The sequence below is a fragment of the Azolla caroliniana genome, unplaced genomic scaffold, assembly GCF_043228905.1.
Source record: "Azolla caroliniana isolate FFs.n. ecotype wild unplaced genomic scaffold, voAzoCaro1.0.p SCAF_17, whole genome shotgun sequence".
Lineage (NCBI taxonomy): Eukaryota > Viridiplantae > Streptophyta > Polypodiopsida > Salviniales > Salviniaceae > Azolla > Azolla caroliniana.
Window position 1 is genome coordinate 14865914 of NW_028230452.1, and position 15627 is coordinate 14881540.

General features: G+C 39.0%; 3 protein-coding genes across 3 annotated transcripts; 1 reads left to right on the forward strand and 2 right to left on the reverse strand.

The window, feature by feature from the left end:
* Positions 1-628: 628 nt before the first annotated feature.
* Positions 629-3648, reverse strand: LOC147853264 (heat shock cognate 70 kDa protein 2). Its single transcript, XM_087332957.1, has 2 exons — positions 3366-3648; positions 629-2774 (listed from the first exon to the last, which is right to left on the reverse strand). Exons 1-2 carry the CDS (start codon positions 3571-3573, stop codon positions 1036-1038), a joined length of 1947 nt encoding a protein of 648 aa, XP_087189083.1. The 5' UTR covers positions 3574-3648; the 3' UTR covers positions 629-1035.
* A 4637-nt stretch (positions 3649-8285) lies between these two features.
* Positions 8286-10611, reverse strand: LOC147853265 (pentatricopeptide repeat-containing protein At2g13600-like). The gene has a single exon (XM_087333590.1). It carries the CDS (start codon positions 10515-10517, stop codon positions 8403-8405), a length of 2115 nt encoding a protein of 704 aa, XP_087189716.1. The 5' UTR covers positions 10518-10611; the 3' UTR covers positions 8286-8402.
* Positions 10612-13529: 2918 nt separating this feature from the next.
* On the forward strand, positions 13530-15142 carry LOC147853266 (zinc finger (C2H2 type) family protein). Its single transcript, XM_087332824.1, has 2 exons — positions 13530-13643; positions 14612-15142. Exon 2 carries the CDS (start codon positions 14627-14629, stop codon positions 14942-14944), a length of 318 nt encoding a protein of 105 aa, XP_087188950.1. The 5' UTR covers positions 13530-13643; positions 14612-14626; the 3' UTR covers positions 14945-15142.
* The last annotated feature ends 485 nt before the right edge of the window (positions 15143-15627 follow it).

Below are 15627 nucleotides of genomic sequence, written 5' to 3' on the forward strand. Positions count from 1 at the left end.
TATAATCATGTCAAGCATCTCAGTGTGTGCTACCTATTCAGCTTGGTGTATTGTGTGCAATTTGCAGGTTTTCCTTCTGGCCTTAGGTTTGTATCATGTGTTGGTTCATAGCCCCAATCAACAAGACATTGATTTCCTTGTTGGATGCAAAGAGCTCATAATAATAGTGATCACCAAGACAGATTGTATTAGTATCAATGACGGTAGACGCTATTGAAGTTTTTTTCGAGTGCACCCATTAGCTTCATAGTATGGCATTCTTCTTGATGTTTGCCTATGGCTAAGTCCCATGAAGCCGTGTTTTGTCATTAGTTTAAGTTGTCTCCAAACTCATTGTATATCAGGTTTTGTTGCCAAAATATCAACTGATCATATAATGATCAACAAAATTCTTGTCCTATCAAATTAATAATCCACCAATTTAGGATTACATTACCTACTTAATTATTAAATTTAACTAATTAAAACATATGAAATAAACTAACAGTTGATATTCTAAACCTTAGATCAATAGAATCATACAGTCTGTATCAACCAAATCTGAAACCAGTTTGATCAAAAAGTCTGTATCAACCATATCTGAGAGCAGTTTAATCAAACAATTAGAATCGATCATACCTGAGAGCAGTTTGAGAAATGACCGATTAAATACTGTTGCCATGAATTACACAATACATCACCAAAACGGCAAAACAGTCTTGCCCAAGAGAAGCAGACACACAGAATACGAATCAAATGACCATATCTGAGACAAGTTTTGAAAACTGAGCAATCATATTGCCACAGTAGGGCGAAAAAAAAACACAAAAGACAAAACCATTTCTGCGAATAGAAGAGGTAAATAATCCACACCTAAAAACTCTACTTGAGAGAAGGGAGGAAATTAATCAACTCTTTTCTCCAAGGAGATAAATAACCCATAGCTAAATTTTAGTTCAGGAAAGAGGAAATTAATCAACTCTTAATCCCTTTTTAACATTAATCTACTGATTCAATACTGAATCCAGGAATGCAATCCTCATTTTCCTTCCTCTTTTAGTCGACCTCTTCAATCTTGGGTCCAGAGCCACCAGAAGCAGTAGGACCATCATCATCACCATAGCCACCTCCAGGCATGTCTCCACCCGCACCCCCTTGATACATCCTTGCAATGATAGGGTTGCAGAGACTCTCCAATTCCTTCATCTTGTCATCAAATTCATCAGCTTCTGCAAGTTGGTTATGATCCAACCACTGGATCGCTTGCTCCACTGCATCCTCAATCTTCTTTTTGTCCTCAGCACTAAGTTTGCCAGCTATCTTATCATCCTTAATTGTATTTCTCATGTTATAAGCATAGTTCTCCAAAGAGTTTTTAGATTCTACTTTCTTCTTGTGCTCCTCATCTTCAGATTTGTATTTCTCTGCATCTTGCACCATCTTCTCAATCTCTTCCTTGCTCAACCTCCCCTTGTCATTTGTGATGGTAATCTTATTCTTCTGACCCGTGGTTTTATCTTCTGCAGATACATTAAGAATACCATTGGCATCAATATCAAAACAGACAGTAATCTGGGGTACTCCTCTGGGTGCAGGAGGAATTCCAGACAATTCGAACTTGCCAAGCAAGTTATTGTCCCTTGTCCTTGTTCTCTCACCCTCGTATACTTGGATCAAGACACCAGGTTGATTATCAGAATAGGTGGAGAAAACCTGCTCTTTCTTTGTTGGAATTGTGGTATTTCGGGCTATCAGGACAGTCATCACACCTCCTGCAGTCTCCAAACCAAGGGATAATGGAGTTACATCAAGCAAGAGAAGATCTTGAACCTTCTCATTTCCTTCACCACTAAGAATTGCCGCTTGGACAGCAGCACCATAGGCAACAGCTTCATCAGGATTAATACTCTTGCAAAGCTCCTTTCCATTAAAGAAATCTTGAAGAAGCTGTTGGACCTTGGGAATCCTAGTGGATCCACCCACAAGAACAACATCATGAATGCTACTCTTATCCATCTTTGCATCTCTTAGACACTTCTCCACAGGTTCCATGCACTTGCGGAAAAGATCCATGTTGAGCTCTTCAAACCTAGCCCTTGTAATCGTTGAGTAGAAATCAATACCTTCATACAATGAATCAATCTCGATAGTAGTCTGAGCAGTTGACGAGAGAGTTCTCTTGGCACGCTCACAAGAGGTTCGGAGACGTCTCAGAGCCCTAGCATTTCCAGTAATATCCTTCTTATACTTCCTCTTAAACTCCTGCACAAAGTGATTCACCATGCGATTATCAAAGTCTTCTCCGCCAAGGTGAGTATCACCAGCAGTGGCTTTGACCTCAAAGATCCCTTCTTCAATAGTAAGGAGAGAGACATCAAATGTTCCCCCACCAAGGTCAAAAATCAGCACATTCTTCTCACCAACACTAGTAGCCTTCTTATCAAGCCCATAGGCTATGGCAGCAGCAGTGGGCTCGTTGATTATCCTCATAACATTGAGACCAGAGATCACGCCTGCATCTTTCGTGGCTTGCCTTTGAGAATCATTGAAGTAAGCAGGCACAGTTACCACCGCATTTTTGACAGTACTTCCGAGAAATGCTTCAGCAATCTCCTTCATCTTCACGAGAACCATAGAGGAGATCTCCTCCGCCGCGAATTGCTTCTCCTCTCCTTTGTACTGCACACAGATCATTGGTTTGTCCGCAGGTCCAGGTACAAGCTTGAAAGGCCATAGCTTAATGTCACTCTGAACAGAGGCATCAGAGAACCTCCTCCCAATGAGACGCTTGGCATCTGAGATGTGAAAGCGAACACAGCGAATGAGTACCAAAATACGAGATTTAGTAGAATACAGACAGGAATTTTAACTCAGGCAACTTAATAGGAATAGCCTTGACAGCTCAACACAAATCAGTCAGAATGCGAACAAACCTGTACATAAACAAAACCATTGCCTTCCAGAGTAAGAAGCAAACGTCCGACGAAGCGGGTTGCGTTCAGATTTGGAAGCAAATATGGTTATAACAGTAAAACCAAAGTCTACGCAGTTAAACTTCTTTAAAACTTGCGAATTTCACGCACACAATGCACAAAGCCGAGAATCTATGGAAAATTACAAACTCTTGGGGAAACAAACAAGCAATTCACTGTACTCCACACAGTAAAAGGCGACAAATTTTCAGATCCACGTACAAAATAGAGGCAGTAGCTAGAAATGTATAAGGAAATCAAGGGATGACAAACCAAAAACAATAATGAACAGGAATCCACTCATTAAAAGCACGAGCAGTAGTTTACAATGAGGGAATAGGATCTAAGATCAGAGAAGGGAGGAGAAGAATAAAAAAAGAGACAGAGAGAGAGAGAGAGGTGAACGAGACATACCGAAGACGGTGTTGATCGGATTCATAGCGACCTGATTCTTGGCAGCGTCGCCGATGAGCCTCTCGGTGTCACTGAAGGCCACGTACGAGGGAGTAGTCCGGTTTCCCTGATCATTAGCGATGATCTCGACGCGATCATGTTGCCAGACGCCGACACAGGAGTACGTGGTGCCGAGATCGATCCCGATAGCAGGACCTTCTTTGGCCATGGCGAGAGATCAACCAAACAGGGAGAAGAAAGAAAGAAATCGAAGAGACAGAGCGCAGAGACAGAACGCAGAGACAGAGTGAAGCTTGAGAGAGTAAAGGCAGGCAAAAAACAGGAAACCCTAACCCTAACCCTAGCAGAGAATCGCTTGCGATGCGTGGTGAGCTCCGCCATGGCTGCGGCCTGTGTCTCTTTATCGGCCCACGGTGCTTCTAGAATGTTCGGAAGGCTTGGAGCCGTCCGATCGACGGATCCCACGGTTGGGCGGCCAACCTCTAATCTCCGCCGTTGGTGGCCCCCGGGCGAATCGACGGTCCTCATTCTCCATAGGGTTTCTTCACGTCTATCACGGGGCCCGTTCACACCTGTCCAACTTCTTCCTCCTGTCTTCTTCTTCAAACTTTTGGCCTTAGAAGACGTTAATATTTCTTTCTTTCTTTCTCACACTTTTGCTCGTCGCTTGTTTTACAAATTACAGAGTCGGATGGAGTGTATATGGCATTCATTCTCCGTGTATGCGTCTCGTATGTATATGGACGGTATATGGATGCACACTCGTAGATATGGACAAATGAACAAACAAACAGATGGATGGAAGGTCTGTTTCATTTTCTCTGTGCATGTGTCCCCACATGTATATGGACAAACTTGTAGACGAACGGACAAACGGTCGTGTTTATGGATGGATGGACGGTTTCACACAACCCCTCGCCCGTTCTCCCTCTCACACACGCACTCCCGAACATTGTGGGCGCCAAAGGCGGACCCACACGTTGAGCGAAGCAAGGGGGGCGAGGCTCTTTTGGTTTAAGCTCTTTTAAAGTAGACTGAATGCCACTTGAAAGTAGACCGAATGTAAGATGTGGTCCTAGAATTGGAACCCCACACCATCACGTCAAAGCCCTAGCTTAATCCGGCTAGTTGCATACGAATCCACACCCATGTCTTGTTTAAGAACATTTCAGCATCGTGTCGCGTGAAGAATAGAACCCCTACGCCATTCAAAAACAAGTGGTTATCTGGTTCTTTCCTATGAAAATTCCGTTATTCCCTGGGAAAATGTCTCTTAGGCTCACTCAAACTATGAAAGAGGCCTCCATTGTGGGTTTGCACTATGTATATTGACTTGCATATCCACAAATTTGCAATGTCATGTGTACTTAACCACAACATGTTATACTACCTAAACATTATATCATTCAACTCTTTAAGGAAAATATTGTCATTTTTGTTTTGCTTTAATATACCTGTGAGGCATAAATTTCCAACTTACACACAAGAAACATGGTTGTATTCCAATTTGTAAGTAAATACACTTTTATTAGGCTGCAATGGATAATGTCTTGTGGGCTTCTAATGTGAAAGGACTCTTTAGGATTTTTCCAATGAGAGCTCCCATGTAAAAGAGGGCCTTTGGGTGCCCCAAAATTGACGTTGTTGTTGGGTTCTCATTCTCTTCCCATTCCATTCACTAACAACTTGTTTTCTCCATGTAGTTTTTTACTTAACAACTATCTACTTAACTAAGACGCCTCATATGTGTCTTATCTACAGTTTATCTATTTAATTAAGAGAAATATATTTCTAAATTGGTGTGATTAAGTGTGTGCTCATGTTCATTTTGACTTAAGAAGCCCTCAAGGTTTCCATAATAAAATGTAATGGAGAGTATACATGCTTTTATATGTTTAAGTATGACAATATTTTTTCGGATGGAGAATGATGCCCCAAATACTTCAATTCATAGTATGAACCATACGTACCATGCGTGCATGGTTCAATAATTCACGAATGGTTCAATCATTTGCGTAAGAAAAACACCCTCAAAGAATGATAAATACCATACTTTTGGACTAACTATTTATTATGAGGTAAATAAGCCTAAAAAATGGAACAAAAAAATCATTAAAAAAATGAGGAAAAGGCAAATAAAAAACACAAGAATGTTTGAATAACATTCGCATTCGTTTTCCAACGTAGGAAAATGAATGTTAGGCTAGACGAACACGAATTTTACATACCATGCTTCAATTAGCCCATCACGAGGAAGGTCACCACCCCCAACCAATGAGTCTTTGTTTGACCTTTCGGAGAAACTCAATTCAAAAATACCTGATGTCACACTTATCACCAATCAACTATTACCATCCTCCCTTGGGGATGGACGAGCGAATCAAAGCAATGCTCTAGATTGTATGGTTTTGATGTGAGTCCTTGTCCACAACCTCTTGAGCATACCTTGCACAATTTTGGGAGTAAATAAGAAAAGTGGGAAATAAGAATAACATCGCGACTTGTGACAAGAGTTTAACACATAAAGACGATACATATATGCTTCTTTTCAAAAGATAAGTATCCTTGTTTTCAAGCATTTTTGTAAGCCAAAAACACATTGTCCATGAAGCATGGCAAGTTAATTTGAAGCCACAAAAAACATAAAAGTGTGTTGTTATCAAGTTGGATACATGGTCTTAAAAGGTTGGTTAGAACATGCAAATTAAGTATGTTACAAAAGTACAAACACGTATATTAGGTACAAGATTTTAGAGGATGCCTATTCAAAATCATGTTAAATACATACATAGATGTTGACAAAATTGTGCAACTTCAAAGATGATAACAAAGTCCAAGCACTATTTCACACAGAAAATTAGCTAATTCGAATAGTATTTCGCACTTCTAAGTTTGAACACATACATTATAATAGAAATCTAATAGTATATTTCTGCAGTCAGAACAAACTCACTTGACAAGTTCAAATATGTACATCAAACTTGTTATATATTGTATGCAATGATGTCACTACTAAGATCAAAGGAGTTGTAGCTTGTTCAAATAAGAATTATTTCCCTTGTAAGAGATAAACACATATGGATATAAAACAACATCATCGAGTATCTACCAATTGCAAGGTCATTCACCATACCTACTAGTGCTTGTGGTCATAGAGTCAGTTCTATGCATGATTATGAGAACTTTGCAATTAATTCCATTGTTGAAGTTGGCCACGTAGATGGTGAGTCACCGATGATTGATGGCACCGCTCTTTTGATTACAATAATCTACATCAATGTGGTCAAGCTTGCTAAAATACCAACATTATAATTTCCTTTGGCAATTTACTTGGTTGATGAAACACCCCCTTTCTTTCCATGTTTCCTCTTCTACGCCCCCTTTCATGTCAAAGTTTGAGACTTGTATTTGGCAAGTATTGCTGTCCACCATTGTAATCTTCTTCTTCTACTATGGCCACAACCGTCATTAACATGCCATTAAAGCATTTGGTTTTCAACGGCGTGATCTTCTTCGCATGTTGATTTTCTTCCACCAACATTGATTAGATATCAAAAAATGATGGCCGTGTTACTCTTGCAACAATTGTGGTCCTCAACAAAATGAACCGTTACAAAAGGCCATTGAGGTATATCTCCATCATTTGGTTCTTGTTGACCTTTACGTCAATTAAGGCCAAAGATGCGCATATGACTTTATCTTTAATGTATAGTAGTTGATGAACATATATTTTTGTTTGATATTATTCAATTCTCGATAGAAATCAAGTTCTTGCTAGAAAAGTGAATTGTCGGTGAATCCGTGGAACCTAGAAGATATGTTCTCCACGACCATTACATTTGTGTAGTTCTTAACCCTCATAGAAGCACATGATAATCATTTTGAGTTTATGTTTAAGCTACTTCAAGAAAACAAAGAGCATGGTTTATACTGTTAACACTGAATTTTGGTTTCAAAGGATTCAACCAAGGTAGTTTGCAAAACGTCAAACTAATTATTGGCGAATCCATCCCAACATCGATGGATGATGTGTTTGGCCAATGTAAGTACATTGTACTATAGGAAGTGCACTCATAAACTCTTGGATTGAGTGGGAAACATAATGTTGTACTTCACATGTTAAAGATGAGAAAACATATTGTGCCTCATAGTGGTGGAGCATGTGGTTTAATTCGATGCAACGCAAAGAACCTTACCAGGGCTTGACATGCCGCAAATCCAAAAATAGCTTTATAGAACCTCAGATCAGGGGTTGGTGGAACGTTTATCAACCACAACTATTCATAAACTCCTTTCAAGAGGAAAGGGTTTTGAATCGGCTTTGGAAGACGGAGGCGTTGTTTGGTTAAATGATGCAACTGGTACGAGGTGTATTATTCATCCTACCTATCGTATTGTGGTGTGCATGTGTTCCTTTGTGCCACCCTTTTAGCACACCCTTTTTAGCATCCATGTAGCTAAGCCAACCCATCCTTTTAGCACACCCTTTTTCACATGCATGTAGCTAAGCCAACCCAAATGGGTACCTTTGTATCGACTATAAATTGAGCAAGAAGTAAGAAGCTAAGCAAGCTAGTTTTGATCTCTTTATGTGCATTTCACAATATTTTTACAAATATAAGAATGTGAGCTTTAGTATGTGGGGTATATCTATGTTATTATCTATCTAACCAACAACCTAATATCTGAAAATATATGAAGGAAAACAGCAACATTTCCTCAAGCACTAAAGGGTGAACAACATGTGCTTACACACCTACAAAACCACTTACCTATTAAGTAAACATGTTACGTGAAGTGCACATAACTCTTTTATTGGAACACCAACCATTGAAACATGCCCTAAACATTGGCCTATTGATACTTGTTTTAAGGCCATTCCTTCATGTGGTTTGAATGTGTTATAGATTGACCTACTACGAGTCAAAATGAGTGGATTGAATTTCTAAATTTGTTTTTTTCTGAAGATATTGCTGTCACTAAGAAGATCAATCGGAAACAGCCATCATGTTCAACTAACTATTCATGTTAAAAGGTTTACACAATGCTCAAATCTACATCTTGCCACTCTCCTACACTTGCATACATGTTTGAAAGTATGACATAAGGTGAGCAATGCTCTGGATTGGTTTGAAAACAATGATTTGCAGCTTTGATTCCCCGCTCAATATCGTTATGTATGTTACATGCACCTAATATACAAACCCATGCCATATCAACATTCTCAAATGGCATCAAGTCGATCAAACCCTCAGCTTCATCCATAAGGCCGACTCGTCCAAGAAGGTCAATAAGGCATGCATGATGATCGAATGAGTGTTTGATCCCGAACTCACCCATTGTCACGAAAACACGTTTTCCCTCATCTAAGCATCCTGCAAAGTTGCATGCAAAGAGAAGACATATAAATGTTATGGAATTCGGTTTCTTTCCTTCGACTATCATTCGATCAAAAAGCTCAAGAGCAAGATTTCCATAGCCATTAAGAGCCGCAGCTCCTATTACTGCATTCCATGAGGCAACATCTTTGTAAGCCTTTCTGTTAAACGCAACCAATGTGTTGCAAAGACTCCCGCATTTCCCATACATATTTACAAGGGCATTTGTCAACACATCAATCTCATCATAACTTGCACAAACAAGGGCCTCATGAATTAATTCTCCTCCTCCAAGGTCCGCCAAGCTCGAACATGCATCCAAAACACACAAAAAAGTCACTTCATTAGGCTCTAACCTATCTGAGTAAAGCTCTTGAAATAGACCCAATGCTTCTATACCAAGTCCATTCTCTGTAAAAGCAGATATTAAAGTGTTCCATGAAGCGATATCTCGTTCATTCATCCTCAAAAAAAGATCATATGCAGCCTCGAGATGCCCACTTTGAGCATGTGCGGAAATCATGGCATTCCATGAGATGATATCTCTTGGGCACAACTTGTCGAACACAAATTGGGCATCATTTAGACTCCCACATCTACCATACGTACTAATGACTTTATTGCCCACCTCAACATTTTCATCATATCCATTATCAATGATGATTAACTGCACTTTTTGGCATTCTTTGAGAAGCACTAAGTTTGAGCATGCATCAAGGGCGCAAAGAAAGGTAATCTTGTCTGGTTGGACATCATTTTTGCACAACATTTGACCAAAAAGCATCAAAGTCTCGTGGCTCTTTCCATTTCCAAGAAACGCATCCATCATGGCATTCCAAGAAACCACATTTTTCCTAGGCATAGCATTGAAGGTGGACATAGCGCTGGTCAAGTTTCTACATTTTCCATACATAGTTAGTAAAGAAGTTGATACTCCCACGTCTTTCTCAAGTTGTTCTTCAAGGACCAAGGCATGAATTATTGCTCCCTCTTCACAAACCTCATTATCCACGACATCTTGTCTAGATGCGAGATTGGAACAGGCTCCAATTCCACATATAAAAGTAACCCTATTCGGCTTAAAACCTTCTCCTTTCATGCCATGAAAAAGCTTGAGAGCTCGCCTTTCGTGGCCATTGTTAGCGAATGAAGAAATGACGGCATTCCACGAGACAATGTCTCGATCGAATCGATGGAAGACATACATTGCTAGATCCAGCAAGTTGCACTTACCATAGAAATTCACAATAGTAGTACCGATGATCACATCCTTCTCAAATCCATTATGCAGAATGATAACATGCAACCTCTGACCTTCATTCACTGATCCAACACTTGCATAGGCATTAAGCACAGAAATGAAAGATACTTTATCAGGAATCATACACCGAATGATCATGTCACGATACATTTGCATTGCCATAGCGGCATGGCCATGATGATGTAAAGCAGAGATGATGGTATTCCAAGTGACCACATCAGGACATGGCATGGCATGGAAGGCGTGGCATGCCATGGAGAGATAGCCATTGTCTGCACAGGCTTTGATGAGTATGTTCCAAGAGATGAGGTTAGGGCTTACCAGGCTATGGAAAACGGCGCAAGCTTCTTCCACGCATCCACATAGACCATACATCTCGATGAGGAAGTTTCCCAGGTAAGGGGAGAGATGGGGTGAGATCTCGCAGAGGTGGGAATGGAGGCATCTGCCCTGTTGGAGAGCTCTTGCTCTGCCAAAGCTCTTGAACAGAGAAGCAAAGGAGGTTTGATTCATGCATGTGTAAAGGCAGGAGTTGTTCCTGCCCCTGCTTCTTCTTCTTCTTCTCCTTCTTCATCCATGGCTATGTCATTTACTGTTGGAGGTAAATGATGGGTGGGCCACTCTAAACCAAACCCTAAAACGCTAAACCCTAAACTGATGGTGGCAGAATTCGGTTTATCGGCTCGTTCTGTCAGGCGATGATCGTGTGTGTGTGCATGTCCTCTCTCACCTCGCATTCTCATCTTATGTCTAGCAATCGGCAAAAACTGTTCAAACCGAACCGTGGAACCGCAGATTAACGGCTTAAGAATTTCCGTTCGGGTCTAGGTTTTTGTAAACAGTTCGGTTTGAGCCTTTATCAGTTTAACGGTTTTCGTAAAAAATGGTTTGAACCCACGGCTCAACGGTTTAAATAGTTCAAACGGCTTAAATTTTTAAAATTTTGAAATATTGAAAGTTTTTAAATCTTTAATATTAAAATATAAAGTTTTGAATTTTGATCTAACTGGAATACCAGAACAAAACAACGAAATTGCGGTTTTTAACAATTTAAAGGTTTGAAAATCTCTAAAACCATTTGGTTTGAGCTTGAATTTTTTGTAATGGTTCGGTTTAAACGACTTTGGTTGAAACTGTTATGTGGCTCAGTTCGGTTCGGTTTAAGTTTCATTTTTTTTAACGGTTTGAGTTTGACACCCTTGATTTGAACCGAGAACCTTACTGTTGCCGATTGTTACTTGTGTTGTAACATACCACGAATCTCGCCTTATGCATTGTTGTGTATCGATTATTTGGTGTCGTGTTTGATAGAATCTCAGTTTTTTTTCAAGTGGCATGGTTAAAGCTCGTTTACGTTGTCATTTATACATTATGTATCAAATATATAGAAAGAAAATGGTGCCTACAATGTACAACATATATGGTTTAGTTTCTTTGATCGTGATCGTACGTTCTACAAGCAAGATAGTACGTAAATAGTCATGTCACCGTACAACATTATTGACCTATAATTCATATTTTGCCAAAACATACAATTTAGAATGATTTTATGTTTAAGACCACATTTTTGAGGTTTGTGTATTTTACAAAATCCTTAAGCCCATGATGTTCTTCACAGTTTGCTAATTCAATCAGTAATTGCATATATCATCAATCCAACTATATGTCCCCATCTTTACCATTTTGCATAGGTTGTGGTAAGCAACAATTCATGTATCAACTTGACGGGGAAATTTAAAGCATTGCAATGTATCGTTCCATGTGTGAAAAAGCAAGAAGTCATCGGGTTTGACTTGGTTGTCACATCATGTGAGTAGCCAACCAATATGCACTTCTCCGACTTTGGGTCCAACTATCTTCGTCTCTCACCCGGTACATGCACATAAGTTATGCTACTGAATATCCTCATGTGTCATAATTTCAGCTTATGCTTGAAATATAGCTTGTGTGCTGACACCTTGTCCCTGATTCAGTTTTGGAGGTAGACAATCGTCCGGACCGCTTCGGCCTAGTAGAACTTGGGCATGCTCTTCTCTTCTAGCATCGCCTGTGCCGCTTCCACAACTGACTGGTTCTTCCGCTCAACTACGCCGTTTGGTTCCGGCGTATATCTACAACCAAATTTTCGCTGAATTCCCTTCTGCTACAAATAAATGTTGAATTGGTTGGAAAAGGCGTAGTGCTCTCTCGTTTATCATCAAGTTAGAGCCTCACCAACTAAATTGGTAAAAAGTATTTGGTTGGACATGTTCATACTTTGAAGGGTTAATGGGATTGTTGAGAGTCGAACTCAACTTCCCATAGTAATAGGTTTCACACTAGCTCATGGTCATACTAGGCTAGTTTTGTAAATAGTAGAAAGTACACTTGCCCTAGTTTAGTTGGTATTTAAACCAACCCCTTGTAACTTAGTTACTATTGGAAGTATTTTGGTTAATGTAATATACAATCTTTTATTTTTGTCTTAAGCTCTCTCACTCTCTCTCTCTCTGTTTTGCCTTACGTGCATACACACACACACACAGTCCTTCATCTGCATCTCAGCCACTCTTGCTCCTCATTTTATTACAGGGATTGTATTATTGGAGACTTTGACGATAAAGTTGTTAGCACCATCAATTTCTTACTTTGTGGAAAGCTACTCCAATTATGTCCTCGAAGAATGGCACTCCTTTTTGACACTTTCAATCACTAGAATGGTTGTTTCCTCCACCGACCACATAAGAATCAGAAATTTGTAATTTGTTTACACTATACTATCAAAGGGATATCTTTTGGTTAAAACACCACATGCTGAATTGGTTTCAAATATTTGGTTAGACATACATAGTTCATACTTTGAAGGGACAATGGGATGGTATTGTTGGAGATTCTGATGCTAAAATTGCTTAACGGCATGAGTTTATCACTATATGGAAAGCTACTCCATTCATGACAGCCAATTGTGATACTCCTTATTGGCATTTTCAACCTCCGAAATGGTTGTTTTCCCCACTGATCACATAGAATTTAAAATATTGTAAAATGGTTACACTAATGACAAGATATCTTCATAAAAACAAAGGGATATCTTTTTAAAAAAGAAGAAAAAGAAAATACATCCATCCATCCATCCATACACACACATCCATCCATCCATCCATACATAAATACATACATTTGCATACATACATACATTCACAAACACATACATGCATAAATACATACATACATACAACACATACATACATAATCACGATTCACATACTGTATACACACACACACACACACACACACACACACATACATACATAAACACACACACCGACACACATACATAAGCACATGTACATACATACATACATACACACATAACTTATTACATACATACACATACATACATAATAAACACATGTACATACATACATACATACATACATACATACATACACAAACATATATGGTTTTGTCCGTGTTCACACCTAGGTGAGGCCAATAGCTTGAAACGTTTCTCTGCTCTAGGTCTTTATCTTCCTCTGCTCTGTTCCGGTTCTGTTCCTCTGCTCTCTTCTCTCACCTTTCTCCTTTCTTCTTCTTCTCCTTTCTTCTTCTTCTTCTTCTGCATCAAATCGAAACAGATCCCCCTCTCGCTCCTTCCAGGTGCTGTAACTTTTACCCTTATTTCAATAACCTTTGTGTTAAAGAAAAAGTAGTGTTGTGATTTTGTTTATAGTTTGATTCTCTTCTTTTATGCAAAATTCTTTGTTCTTTTGCTGTGTTATGTTTATCCCCTCCTCTTTCCCTGCTCTGTTTTTTCTTGTTTTTTTTATATATGCGTGTATATTGCTCCATTTCTTTTTGTTTTCCATATATGTATGCAAATATTTGTGTTTTCTTTGGTCTGGTTCTCAATCTCAATCACGATGTTTCATGGATGAACCAATTCCTTTCCTTTTATTGTTACATATGGAGAACATGTTATGCTCCGTTTTTGGAGTAATTGTTTTTGTTTCCGCCTTCCTATGGTTTTTGGATTTTCTCAGAAAATCCCCGTCTCTTTCAGGTTTCTTATAGTACCATTGTCTGGATTAGTACTACGTTCTATCATTGTGTTTATCTGTAATACAATGGTTTTAATGCTAATGATCGGTAAATACCAATATTTATATTTGTACCAATTTAACTGTTTTGATAACTGGACACCTTTTTCTGATTGGTAAAACCAAATTAATTTTTTTCTTAATTCGAGCTACTAAATATGTAATACCATGGTTTGTATGTAAGTGATCAGCAAACACCAATATTTATATCTGTAAGTATGACTGTTTTGATAACTGTACAGACAAATGTTTTGATTGCTAAACACCTTTTTCCTGATCGATGAAACCAAATTGGTTTTTCTTTATTCGAGTTACTAAGTAATACCATGGTTTGTATGTCAATGATCGGTAAACACCAATATTTATATTTGTAAGTAAAACTGTTTCAATAACTGTACACAATTGTTTTGATTTGCTAGACACCTTTTTTCTGATTGATAAAACCCAATTTTTGTTTTTTCTTAAATCTCAGAAAACCAAATTTTGTGTCTTTCGTAAAGCGAGTTACTAAATCTGTTTGTGGTTTAGTACCCATCTCTCACAATGACAGGTAAAGCAAAGCCGAAGAAGCATACGGCGAAGGAGATTGCGGCCAAAGTGGATGCAGCAACCACAAACAGGGGAGGTGGGAAAGCAGGCCTCGAGGATCGAATTGGTGCCGACAAAGGCGGCCATGCCAAGATGGCATGCCCTGTTTGTAAAGCCACCGCGCCTGACGTTAAAAGCATGCAAATCCATCATGAAGCTAAGCACCCCAAACTTCCCTTTGAAGAAAGCAAGATAATTAACCTTCATGCATGTACTTCGGCAGACCCCAATGCGAAGCCGAAACCTGGTGTTCGTGGGAGCTTGAAGAAATGATCCCCAAGTTCGCGAAGAAAATGATCCCCAAGTTTGTGAAAGAAATGAAACTAAGTTTGTGAAGAAATGAACTAAGTTTGTGTTGCCCCCATTTGTTTGTCTGTCCTTGGCTAGAAGATAGAAGAGAAATTGCACTCTCTCGCTTCTGTTATGGAAAAAGAGGGTGAAGAAAAAAGAAGGAACTATTATTTCGATAGACTTGTGAATTATTACTTTGGCTATCTAAACATTGGTTATAAACATTGGTTATCAAATCCATATCTTTTTTTAACCCAGAAACTTTTGGTCAGTGTTAAACGGATACTCCAGTTTACGTTGCTGTCTATTCCAATTTGTTACACAAAGGGATGATACTTTTGTTTCTCTCTATCATGTCTATGTAAATGTTTTCTGTGGTAAGAATACTCCTGACTTCATTTATGTTTATCTATACATGTATATACACATGCACATCATACATTTATATATGCGTTTCTGTGGCGATATATGATCATATACTATTGGACTTAATGGTATATATATGAAGCCTTTTATGACATCACATTTTCATTCAATGTGTTTCCGCTTGTTTGCTTGCTTTGTTTGTTTGTGATCACAGTATTTTCGGGAGTTTGGTAGCGTAATTTTTTTCTTCCTTCATGTTAACAATTGGATGATTGGACGTTGAGAACAGTTACTATTTG